At 29.7% G+C, this 13,421-nt stretch overlaps 2 protein-coding genes across 3 annotated transcripts; one reads left to right on the forward strand and one right to left on the reverse strand.

Annotated features, from left to right (window-relative positions):
- The first annotated feature begins 90 nt into the window (after window positions 1-90).
- Window positions 91-3,797, forward strand: LOC106789215 (probable sulfite oxidase, mitochondrial). Of its 2 annotated transcripts, none has more exons than XM_014753264.1 (7): window positions 91-1,316; window positions 1,409-2,047; window positions 2,163-2,349; window positions 2,418-2,543; window positions 2,612-2,804; window positions 2,892-3,092; window positions 3,155-3,797. In XM_014753264.1, exons 1-7 carry the CDS (start codon window positions 1,276-1,278, stop codon window positions 3,454-3,456), a joined length of 1,689 nt encoding a protein of 562 aa, XP_014608750.1. In that variant the 5' UTR covers window positions 91-1,275; the 3' UTR covers window positions 3,457-3,797. The 2 variants fall into 2 exon arrangements, with proteins under 2 accessions (XP_014608750.1, XP_014608759.1); XM_014753273.1 differs by having other exon boundaries at window positions 2,181-2,349.
- On the reverse strand, window positions 3,498-5,521 carry LOC106789223 (probable proline--tRNA ligase, mitochondrial). Its single transcript, XM_014753286.1, has 6 exons — window positions 5,287-5,521; window positions 4,928-5,179; window positions 4,567-4,828; window positions 4,284-4,465; window positions 3,978-4,190; window positions 3,498-3,898 (listed from the first exon to the last, which is right to left on the reverse strand). Exons 1-6 carry the CDS (start codon window positions 5,401-5,403, stop codon window positions 3,581-3,583), a joined length of 1,344 nt encoding a protein of 447 aa, XP_014608772.1. The 5' UTR covers window positions 5,404-5,521; the 3' UTR covers window positions 3,498-3,580.
- Between the last annotated feature and the right edge of the window lie 7,900 nt (window positions 5,522-13,421).

The following is a 13,421-nucleotide window of genomic DNA, read 5'->3' on the forward strand; positions in this document are numbered from 1 at the left end:
CCACCAGTGGGCGATAGTAGGTACTTGACGCGATAACGGTACAATACTATCAAAGTATACAGTATTCTTTGATAATATATATAGTATAGTTAAATTGTGTATAATAGAATTTTTAATAAATATATTAATTTTTTAATGTGTGTAAACACATGTGTGTGCCTTAAGAAATACTGCAGAATACTGCATTCTTTGATAGTATTGTATCGTCATTAAGTACCTACTATCGCCCACTGGTAGTCTCGGTAGTAACTTAGATGAATCTGGTTAGATAAAAAAGGGAACTTGTGAGCTTTTATTGTACTTCTTGACCAAACTATTGACGTCATACTGGTGTTCCCCGTTGTGCTTGTAGTTTAAGATTTTATCTGTTCTTGTCGCTGAAGTCGCAAACATTTCGAGTAGTAATGGAACTTTCAATTACATTTCCTTTCTTTCGTTTGTCATTTTTTCCAAATGTGTTTTTGTTTTATTTCGAATGCAAAGTAACTATTATTCAAAGATACTTGTTATGCATTTTATTATGATTTATATAAAAATAATTGTGCATTGAAAATACATTTTCGTTCGATTGATTGCATTTTATTATTTTTTGATAATTTCTAACCAATCAGTTTTCGTTATTGTAAATAAATTGACCAATTAAATGCTTTCACTGAATAATATACATGTATTATTTAGATTTATTCAAAATTCAAATGATATTACATGTACTAAATATACATTGATTATTCTTATCAGTATGATAACTGAATCAATATTTTATTTTTTTTTCTCTGGATAATTTAAATCTCGGAAAGACTCTTAATAAGATACTCGTATTAACTGCGATAAAACAGCTGATCATTATGTCTCAATTAATAGCTTCCTTTGTACGTGTGTTTTTGGATAGTGTAAATAAACAAAGATAATCACATACGATTGTAGAAATATAATCTCATTTATTTAATTAACTGTAAATGAAAGAATTGATAACAATATAACTTTTAATACTTCATGATTCTTATCATAGTACGACATTTAAATAAACATATTACTTCATATTATTATTTCTATACAACAACAGCAAAAATCTATTTTATTTCCAATTATTACAAATAAATTGTTTTGATAAATAACAGATAATATATTTTTAAAATAAATATATTGACTTTTACTTGAACTCGCATAAAGTATTTTCCTGAATGACTGTGTGTAATATCCAAAAATGGAAGTTTAAAGTTATCAACTGTTTGAAATATTTTAGATGGTAAAACATATTTGTTTCTATATTTCATTATGACGCTACAATCGAAGCTTTTTTTTAATGCAAGGCGAAGGTATTTATTCTTAAATTCTTTGCGTTTTCATCGCATATTTAAATTTTATTATGATGTTCATTATACGGTAAAATTGTTCATTTACATTTTAGGTCTAAAGTAATATTATCTAGATTATTTTTAGCCGATTATGTAAATGCTCATAAGCATACTTCACAACAAAAAGAAAAAACTTATACAAATGAAGAAAATATCAAAAATTATTTTAACATTAAATATGTTGCCGGTCTTGCAATCACTGCTTCACTCTTAGGTATATATTTTTATAATATATCGCAAAAAAAGGAAGCACAGTCGTCCGAAGAAACAAAGAATATTGAATGCGGAAAATTAAAGAAAGATCTACAAACTTACACGCTGATAGAAGTAGGAAAACATTATAATAAAGAAAATCGTATTTGGGTAACTTATAAGGAAGGGGTATATGATATTACGGATTTCATTGAACGACATCCTGGTGGTTCTTCTAAAATCATGATGGCAGCTGGAAGTTCAATAGAACCATTTTGGTCAATCTTTGCTAATCATAACACACCTGAGATATACGCTCTCTTAGAATCAATGAGAATTGGTAATATATCTAAAACAGATGCCAAATCAAATATTAGCGATTTAAGTGATCCTTATGCGAATGAGCCAACTCGTCATAAAGCTTTAAAGATCAATGGTCATAAGCCCTTTTGTGCAGAAACACCGTCTTCTTTATTAATCGAAAGCTTTCAAACACCAACGTAAGTAAAATAATATGATAATCACTTATATCTCTTATTAAATCTTCTACAGGTAGCTGGATAATTGATTAAATTTATTATTTTGTATAAGATTTAAAGTAATTTCTATTTTTAGAGATCTTTTTTATGTTAGAAATCATCTTCCCGTTCCTGAGATAGATTTAAAGACTTATACGGTAGAGATAGCTGTAGAAAATGATACTAAAAAAATATTAGATTTCGATGCGATTAAAAATTATCCTAAATATACGATAACCAGTGCTATAATGTGTGGTGGAAATAGGCGTTCAGAAATGGCAGAGGTATCTCTTTATTAGATCTCATTTAATTGTAAGTTAATTAAAAATTATATTAATGTATCTTTGAATAGGTAAAACCGTTGAAAGGTCTAAGTTGGGGTGTAGGTGCAGTCGGTAATTCCACTTGGTCAGGAGCACGTTTGTGTGACGTGCTGAAAGATTTAGGAATAAATGAAGAAGATTATGATCACGTGCAGGTACTTTAACTTTCTAGAAACACATTTTTTTCTATAGCTTTTTATTTTTATCTTTTTCGATGTGTTAGTTTGAAGCTCACGATGTAGATCCTAGTGGTACACCATATGGTGCAAGTATTCCTATTAGTAAAGCCATGGATCCTAGAGCTGATGTACTATTAGCGTATGAAATGAATGGAGAACCTATACCAAGAGATCATGGTTTTCCAGTTAGAGTTATTGTTCCCGGAGTTGTAGGTGCAAGAAATGTTAAATGGCTTGGTACGTAGATCAATGTCGAAATCTAAATTTTATAGAATAATTTTATTCTACCTAACGTAATATATTAAAATGTTTTTCGTTTCGTAGAAAGAATAATTATTTCTAAAATAGAAAGTCAATCGCAATGGCAGCAAGGCGATTATAAAGCTTTTTCTCCTAGCACGGATTGGGATAATGTTGATTTTTCAAAAGCGCCAGCTATACAAGAGATGCCTGTCATTTCTGCTATTTGTAAGCCAGAACAATCAGAAAAAGTCACAATAAAAGATGGCAAAATAGATGTTAAAGGTACATGATTTTATAATAGTAAAAATCTAAAGAAGTATCTTATTACCTAAATCATATTCTAGGATATGCGTGGTCAGGTGGAGGTAAAAAGATAATCAGAGTCGATGTGACATGTGACCAGGGAAATACTTGGCACACTGCTGATCTTGTAGGACAGGATCTTAATGCTAAACCAGGTCGAAATTGGAGTTGGACTTTATGGAGTATTAGTCTTCCTGTTGATGTAAAATTAAAGGAAGTTGAAATTTGGGCTAAGGCTGTTGATGCGTCTTATAACGTTCAACCGGAAACTGTAAAAAATATTTGGAATTTACGGGGTTTTTTGTGCAATGCATACCACAGAGTAAAAGTTCAATTGAACTAATGTACAACAGTGTGGTATAATTATGAGATAAGTTTTTAGATTTTTTAAAGTAATCGATATTTGTTTTATATTATACATGTATTATTTTATATGTACAAAAGAAAACAACATTTTTATCAAGATACTACAGGCTACTTTCTTGTAATAAAATATTTCCGGATTCTTTAACATCGCTTTTCATAAAGTAATCAGTTATACTCTCTAAAGTAACTTCATGATATTTATCGTTATAAACGTCATATAGTTCAAACACTGACTTTGTTATTAGAGTTTTACCAAGGATTATAGCATAAGGATATCCAGTGGTTCGTACATATAATAAACGTTTACCTATCGTTAAATTTGTTCTGTCATCGAGAATTGCATCTATACCTAATTTACATAAAATATCGTATACCGGTTCAATATAAGATACTGCAGTTTCCTCTTCTTTGCTTCCTTGCTGTAAGATACATATAATATTATAATTTTATACACCAATATATAAAATGTACCATTTTTTTTTTTTTTTAATTAATTACCTTCGGTGGAATAATACAAACTGTGAAAGGTGCAATACACTTAGGCCATTTGATTTCTTCCTTAGTTGAATAAATTTCAGCTGCTGCAGCCATAATACGACTTAAACCAATTCCAAAACATCCCATTACAAGAGGTTTTTCTAGATTCTGATCTTTATATACTGCATTCAATGGTTTTGAATACTTTGTATCTAAGAGGAAAGTATGTCCAACCTGAATATTTAAGATATACAGTAAGAATGCGATAAATAATTATATCTCAATAAATAATTAAATTATTTTATGTTTTTAATTTAAATGAAATACCTCAATTGCACTATGTGCTTGTAATTTTGCATTGCAGTGTGAACACTCTGATTGCGTAGATATATTTTTATTCACATGATAATTACAAGATTGACATGATAGAATAGTATCTTCCCCAACGTTAGACAAATAATGATATTCGTGGGATAAACAACCACCAATAGATCCTGTATCACCTTCCGCTGTAGAAAATAAAATATCATAAAGGTACGTACAATGAAATTCTTTATGAAATTTATATAAAAAGAAACAAAATTAATTCTATTCAAACGTATTAAATTACCTTTAATATATTCTATTCCAATTTGATTAAAAATATTATCATAAGCCTCGCATACAATATTATACGTATCTTTGGCGTCATCCAAATTGAGATTGAACGTATACAAATCTTTCATAATGAATTCCCTACTTCGTAACAAACCTAAACGTGGTTTCATCTCATCTCTCCATTTGCTAGAAATTTGATATAATTTGAGAGGTAATATTTTGGGAGTCAAGGGTCCCACATTCTTGATCAGACTGCATATAGCTTCTTCGAAAGTCTGCAATGTAGTTTACACCTGTATGAAACGTTAAACTTAACATAATATTCTGTTACAAAATAATTATTAAACATAATTGTTTTTTTTCCAAATACTTACTGGACCGAGAACATATTCTCTATCGTATCTATCCGTAAGAGTAAACAATTCACTTTTATCTGAATCATATCTATTAGTTTTCTTAAATAATTTAGTTGAAGTTAAAGCAGGCAACAATATTCTTTGCGAACCAATCTTCGTCATTTCTTTTTCTACAATAGTTGAAAGTTTATTCAATATTCGAAATCCTAATGGTAATAACACATGCATCCCTTTATTAACTGGTTTGATTATACCATTATTGATCATATTCTATAAAAATAAAAAAAAAAATACAAATTTGGTAATTAATAAATTAGTATAAATAAAACATATATTATCTTTTGAATCTTGATGTATATTATATCAAAAATATTTACCACATAACCCTTTGAAACTGCTTCTTCAGTCTTTTCAAATGTATCTGGTAATGTAGTACGCGGTGAACGAAATAATTGGGATACTCTACTTATTTTGTTGAATGTTTTACTCGCCATATTGTCACTTTTGTTATTTTAATTTTTATAAACAATAGGTTTAATCGAGAATATCATAGAAATGATGAAAATACCGGTGAACGACAGTGTAGATGTCGCTAATGTTTCGTGATACTAAAATAAATCGGAAATTCTACGATGTTTTTTAATATTTATCTATGCAGAAGTTCGTCAATGAAATATTTCAAATGTATAGATTTTACCGCCATAAGTTTACGTAATAATCAATTGAATAATGGCGCATTCTTTTTCGAGTATATATGAATAAAAAGAAAAATATAATTAGAAAATATAAAAATAATAACGCGTGTAATATAATATTCAATAAATTATATTACTTAAAGAATTTCTTTACAAAATATATTAATCTCAAATTAGATAATTATTAATCAAAATATTACGTTCTTATTTAAATAGGGGATAAATAGAAGAAAAAAAAGAAAATGGTATATTAATATAGGAATAAAATGAACGAGAGGACCATTTCTAGAATATATTGCTATATACACACTTTAATAACCAAAAACAAACATTACAGTAATAATATTGTTGTTATTAATATAATATTATGTAATAATAGAATCGTTTATCAATCGTAGTGTAAACACTAAAAATGTTGCTTCCTCATTTATTTTGTTATTTGGAAAGAACGATGCGGTAATCTCGCTTAGCTCTCATTCTCATCTCATTTAATAATGTTAATTTTATAATCGTCGCGAAATAATTCGCCGCTCGTCGTAAGGCCCGGCGTGATATTTCTATTCGATCGAAAATCATCATCTTCTCCTCATTTTTCTTTTTTTCATTTCTTTTGCGTAAGAACAATAAATGAATATGTTGTTCCGCGCAAATTGAAAAGACGAAAATAAGCAGAAGAGGAAGAAGAAGAAGAAAAAAAAAAGATCGATCGTTCCATACGATCGTCACATCCTTTATTTCATTTCATTTCATTTTATTTCATTTATATATTTCTGTTTTTTTTTTTTTTTAATTCTTTCTCGATCGATTCACGAAATCACACCGAACCAAACAAGATTGCGTGGCCGAATCGTGGCACCGTAGACGTTTATCTTAGAGTAATAAATATTATAGTGCAATATCTAAAAAATCTGTCTTTTTTATGCAACTTACACATTCAAATACAGTGTACTCGAAAAATTTACAATATTATTGCCCTTACAAACATTAAATCTCTATTCGAGCGGTGGTTAATCCGCGATACCTTTCTCTCTCTTTTTCTCCCTCTCTCTCATTCTCACTTTGACGCACGCACACACACACACACACACACTCACATACATACATACACTCTCTCATTTTCTCTCTCTTTTTCACACGACTTTTTTGCTCTCTTTCTCACTCTCTTTCTATCTCTCTCTCTCTCTCTCTCTCTCTCTCTCTCTCTCTCTGACCGCTAAAAAAGAATGTATATTTTTTTTTTTTTTTTTTATATATATATATATATATATATTTATTTTATTTTTTAATTTTTTTTTTTATTCAAGATCGTGAGTGCGTGTGAGAATATTCAAAGTGTACAGCTGATAGAATCGATTCCTAGTCCGTTTAATTAATCGTATAGCTTCTTCTTTTGTATGATTTTTTTTTTTAACTATCTTCCCTCTCTCTCTCTCTCTCTCTTTGAACGCAACTTGTTTCCTTGTTTTTTTTTTTTTTGTTAAAACATTATGTCATACATACACACGATAGAGTGCGCACGCGTAGTATCTTTTCATTTTCTCCCCCTCACCCCCACCCCCCGCGTAATTTTAAACACACACGTTTGTCGGTGCGGTCATGTTTTATTCTATTTCTTTTTTCTTTTCTCGTTTCTCGGCATGTTCTTTTTCTTTTTTTTTTATGCTAAGAGCACACGTGTATAAATGCATAATACATGAGTCATCGCATTTTCATCGGTCACTAACTTTAAATTCACTTTAATATCGGATATATTCATTTTTCCTCATGTCGGGCTTTATTCTATATCTCTTCTTTTATTCTCATTTTATTTATTTATTATTCATTATTCATTTTCATTTTCCTTTCATAATCCGAGCATAATCATCTCTACCTTTTTAAACGATGAAAGTGAAGAAAGTTGAAAATATTCGGTTATGTAGTAGACGATTTGAAAGATATTTTGTTCTTTCTTCAATTGGCGATACGTTGAGACGTTTAACGAGCACAGTACGAATGATATTATTTATTTATTTATTTATTTATTTATTATTTTGGTTTTTATTTTTTTTCTTTTTTTTTAATTTTTCTTCTCCTCTTCTTCTTTTCTCTTTTTGCATTGTGTCACGAGAAGAAGATTCACATTTTCTTTTGTTTCAACATTGTATTTTATTTGATTTTCTTTTTTTTTTTTTTTTGGTTTCTTTTGGTTCTTTCTTTTTATAAAGCGAATCAAGCGAATAACAGCACGAGAATAACGAAAATGAAAAATCGCTTATGCGTTTATTTGTCGCTTGAGATAATAATAACAATGAATATATTAAACACCTGTTTAATCGATTAGCCGGAATTAATAACACATCTCGTAAGTTCTTTTTTTTCTTTTTTTTTTTTTTTTCAATTTTTACCTTCGTTTCCGGTAATACTTGCCCCATTGATCGTTCTTTCGTGATTGTTATTGTTATTGTGTTTTGTTTGTTATTATTAATATTATTTTTATATTATATATTATTATTAATATTATTTTATTATTTTTATTATTATTATTATTATTATTATTATTTTTTTTTTTTTTTCTTTTAAATCTTTGACAACGTTGAGATAATATTATCAGTAGCACTTTATTTATCGTAATTACGTTCATGTGATTAATGATAAAACACGGCATAAAAATTATTCATTCGCTTTTTATACGAAAGTCGTCCCACCGCCATAATTACTCGTCGCTCGGTATATCCTTAGTTTTCTTTTCTTTTTAACTTTCGTGTGTATGTGTGTGTACTTTTTTTGGTCGTGTACATGTGTGGTGGTTAAAACACAATCTCTGATATCTTTCATCACTTTCTTTCTCTCTTTCTCTCTCTCTCTCTCTCTCTTTTTTCTTTACGAATATCAAACGATATTAACGTACAATGCATACATATGTAATTCTTAACAATTTTCTTCAAACTTTATCGCATAACTTTAAGTAATTAAAAAAAAAGCCTCTCGTTTTTATATCGCATACCGAAGCGTGTCCGCCATTTTGATTCCGACGAAGAGAAAAGACGTAAGAAAATGGCGGCTCGATTTAAAATTATTACTTCGCGGACTTCAGCTGCGTGTAAATATCTGATGTGTTTAATAGTGTCGTATCGGTGAGGAACAGGGATTGATAATGGTTTTATGTTAATTGTTGTTGGTTGTGGGTTGTTTTTTATGATGACGATGGTAATGGTGGTGATAGAGGTTAGGGATAAATACGGTCAAGTATCGCAATAATTAAACGGTATTATTAATTATAGAGATTAATAGTTTGGTAGCGCGGTAAATAGTTAAGAGTTAGTGATAATAGCAATTAGTAATAGTAAATAGTAGCTCTGACAATTTAAATATTCGAACTAGTACATATTAGGACGTTATTATATCGAGGAGACGTTGTGGAATTGGGATTGGTGGAATGGGACCAATAGGATTGGGTTTGAGACAAGATTTATGAAGAGTGGTATTATGGGGGGAGTAAGAGAATACAAAAATAAAATATTAAAAAAAAAGACATCATATGCAAGCACGGATGATCATGGATTTATAAGGAAGACACGTAATAATGGATATTATTTTACTTGGAAGTAAATTGTTCCTTCTTCTTCTTCTTATTCTTATTCTTATTCTTAATATCTTCCCCCAAAATGACTTTTTTTCTTTCGGAATTCGTAATAGATCGAGATTCCTATATAATTAATTATAATATAATAATTTATAATAATGATATATCATAATTACAATATATATCTAGGAAGGCATAGAGGAAGTGGGAAAAAGGGGGAGGGGGTTTGTAGGTCGGTAGGGGAAGGGATAGGGGGATTTTGACGCTAACTAAGAGTCTGATATGTAGACTGACTTTGGGCGAGGGTAACCTATGTGTTAATTTTTTGTCGGATCTATACACACACACATTGGCTCCTACTTCAAAGATCGGCACGTTTCGTTCGATCGACAAACGTTCGTTCGATCATTTGAAAAATTCTTACGGATGATCTTATTACCGAGAGAGAAGAAGAAGGATAAAGAACGGAAGGAAGAAAGAAAGATAAATAAAAAAAAAAATAAACAAATTAATTTGATTAAACTCGAAGCGTTATCGATCGAACGTTTTGGTGCCTTCAAACGAACGAGTTTAAAGATATGTTAATGTCGATTATAAGGTAAATTCGCATTTTCTCTCTCTCTCTCTCTCTCTATTTTTCAATATCTCTTTCTCTCTCTCTCTCTCTCTCTCTTTTTTTCTTTCTTTCTTCCTCTTTTTCTTTCTTCGTTTTTTCTTTTTTATCTTCACACTCTCACGCTCGCTAATTATTATAATTATAATTATTATTACTATAATTATTATTATTATTATTATTATTAATGGTTTTTTTTTTTTCTTATTCTTCCTTCCTTCTTGTTTTTTCTTTTAATCAAAAAGAAAAAGTTCTCGTGATCTTCTTCCACGCCAGCCGAAGGAGACGAATCGCTCGCGTCTTGTATGTGAACACTCGAAAAGTTTCTTCTCTACAAATAATTTGTTGTTCTTGTTGTTGTTGTTGAGATGATGGCGTAGAATACAACTATATAAACGTATAATGTATATACACATATTTTTTGTTTCTCTATATATATATATATATATATATATATATGTATATATACGCACGTGTGTGTATGTATCATTATTAAAACGCAGCAAATGTGTAAGTATTCGAAATACTTACTTACTACGGTTATGCATAATACATGCATACATACATACACGCGTGAACATGCACGCATCATATATATACACACACATCATCATACATACATACATACATACATATAATATACACACTTTCACAATTTGTATAACACGATTTGTTTCTTTTTTTTTTTGCTTTTTACTTCTAATTTATATTATTGATATTTTTTTTTACGTATTTTTCGTATGCATATGTGTGTGGGCGCGCGTGCGCGCGTGTGGTTAGTGTACGCATGTATGAATGTATGCATGCATGCATGTATGCATGAAATTTTTTACGTACGCGTGTGTATCCACGGTTTCCCATATATTTTCTTTTTTCTTTTTAAATACGTAAATTGTCTGTTGTGTATACGTGTCATTTTTATTACTTTTTATTTTTTTTTTTTTTCCTTTTTTCTAGTTTTTTCTTTTTTTTCTTTACGATTTTACAAAACGTTTACCCTGGAATAATGTACTTTTTGCCATGCGAGGTGACCTTAACGCATTTTTCTTTTTTTTTTTTCTCTCTCTCTCTCTCTTTTTCTTCTTTTAGCGATTATTAATATTAATCTCTTTTTCCTTTCCATCATACACGTTTGTTGTTACACACATACATCTCTCCATTATCTTTTTATATATTTATCATAAACGTTACCACAATAGAGAGAGCCCGTTTATGAAATAATTTTATATTCGGAATCTAAACACGACACGATATTTTATTTTCTCATCACCATTCTTAATTTTTATTTCTCTCTCTCTCTCTCTCTCTCTCGCTCTCTCTTTCTAACCATGCACACCTTTCTCAAATATATCGCCTGTATATATGTATATTATATTATTTATCGCAATATTTATATACATATATATCGTTCACAGTGAATACGTGGTTTTTTTTAATGCAGCAACGCGTTTTTATTAACAGCTAATACGATTTTTCGAAAGCCTCATTCATTTTCTTTCCTTCTTCTTGCATATTTAATTCTTCACGTATTTTTTTTTTTGCTTTTTTTTTTATTTACCTTTTCCTTTTTTCTTGCTGTATAAAAATGTTTTTATTCAATCCTTTCTCTCTCTCTCTCTCTCTCTCTCTCTCTCTATTTTTTTCTTTCTTTCTTCAATTATTTATTTCTTTTCATATTGCACATGCTATCTTTCTTTCTCTCGTTGTCTTTCATACTCTTTCTTTCTTTCTTTCTTTCTCTCTCTCTCTCTCTCTCTCTCTCTCTCTCTCGCTCGTTCGCTCGCTCCCTTTAAATATTCGCGTTTTAAAAATTTAAAATACACGTATTATACGTAAGTATTTATGACCCTGTTTTCGTGAAGGCTTTTTAAAAAACGTAAATCGATTACGGCCGAGGATGGAAATAGACGAAATTAAAAAAAAAAAGAAAAGGAAAAGAAAAAGAAAAAGAAAAAGAGAAGACAAAAACAAGTACGAGAAACGTGAAGCTGATATTTTTTCAAGGGGGCTTCGAAAATCAGTAAGGGGCGGATGGAAATTTCGGATTTTTTTTTTTTTTTTAGAAATATTATGAGGAAGTAGATGTGAGGGTATTTTTCTTTTTTTTTAATACAATATATTTTTCCTATATCTTTTCTCTCTCTCTCACTCTCTCTCTTTTTTTCTTTCTGCATCAAAACTATTCTCAAACGACGAATTGTCAGATTAGAAATATCGAACAAAACTTTTTCTCTCGTCTCGTAGCGTAGAAACAAAAGAAACCCCCCCCCCCAACGTTAAAAAAAGAAAAAGAAAGAAAAAACCACATAATTAAAAAAAAAAAGGAGGAAGTAGGATGGCAAGTAAAATTTTTAGACAGATTTTTTAGACAATAAATTCTTATCAGATAAAAATTTGTATTATAATTATATTTTCTTCCTTTCTTTTTGTTTTTTTTTTTTTTAATATTCATTCTCTCTAATATATATGGCCCTTTGATTTCCCCCCTCCCCTCCCTTTTAACTAACTTTTATTTTTTTCCTTTTGTTCCCCAATTCGCTCGTTCAATCTACGTTTTTATTTTAATTTATTTTTCATTTTCATTCTAAAGCGCCAATTTTTCGGGAATACAAAAATGATATGAGAGACGCGACCTTGAAAACTCGTATAAAAAAGATGTCGCGTGACACACACCTAACTACATAGGTATATTTATACAGCACTAGCTATATATTACTACACAACAGATAATTTTCGTTTTTTTTACGGATATTCAGACTTTATCCTCGAATATATAAGATAATCTATTATCTATTCCCGATTCTCTTTATTTTTTCTAGATAATTATTTTAATCCGACACTATAGACATGTTACTACGAGCCCGAAGAAGGAAGGGGTAAGTTTCCGAAGCATTGGGGTTGATTTAAAATGGGAATGGTTGGAGGAGGAGGAGGAGGAGGAGGTTCGTTGGAGATGTCGAGGAGAGAGAAAGAAAACAAAAATCAGAATACTGAGAAACTAGATCCCCGGAAATTTGGAAATGATTTTAATCGTAAATCGAACAAATTCGATAAGTATACCCCCTCTTCAACGGGGAGAAAAGTAATAAGAGGTATAGGTGTGTAGGAGGGGTATATAACGGTAGTAATAAATAAATAAATAAATAAATAAATAAATAAATAAATAAATAAATAAAATAGTGTAGAAAAAGATAGAAATGTGTCCGTAAAAAGCTAAAAGGTCATAATAGTGATATTTGTATTAATCCCTGTGTCTCACGTTGCCCCGTTTTTTTTTTTTTTTTTTTTTTAAATATATAATTTTGTTTTGTAGTCCCGACATTATTCTTCCCTTTACTTTTTCTCTTCTTTTTAAATGATTATAATAATAATAATAATTATTATTATTATTATTATCGTTATTATTTCTTGCTTCCTTCCTCCGCTTGACGACGTTTCTTTGAATCGGGAAGTTGGAACTTTCTAATAAACGTTTTATTATTCCTTCCTTTTTTTTAGTTTATCATAGATACAACAAACACGTGTTCTCGACGACTCTTTGGCACGCTCATTTTTCTACAATCTTTTGTTTTCTTTAATTCTCTCTCCCATTTTTTTTTGTTTTCTTTTTTTTTTTTTTTTTTTTTTTTTTTTTTTTTTTTT

The sequence above is a fragment of the Polistes canadensis genome, unplaced genomic scaffold, assembly GCF_001313835.1.
Source record: "Polistes canadensis isolate GaletaPanama2010 unplaced genomic scaffold, ASM131383v1 scaffold_6, whole genome shotgun sequence".
Classification (NCBI taxonomy): Eukaryota; Metazoa; Arthropoda; class Insecta; order Hymenoptera; family Vespidae; genus Polistes; species Polistes canadensis.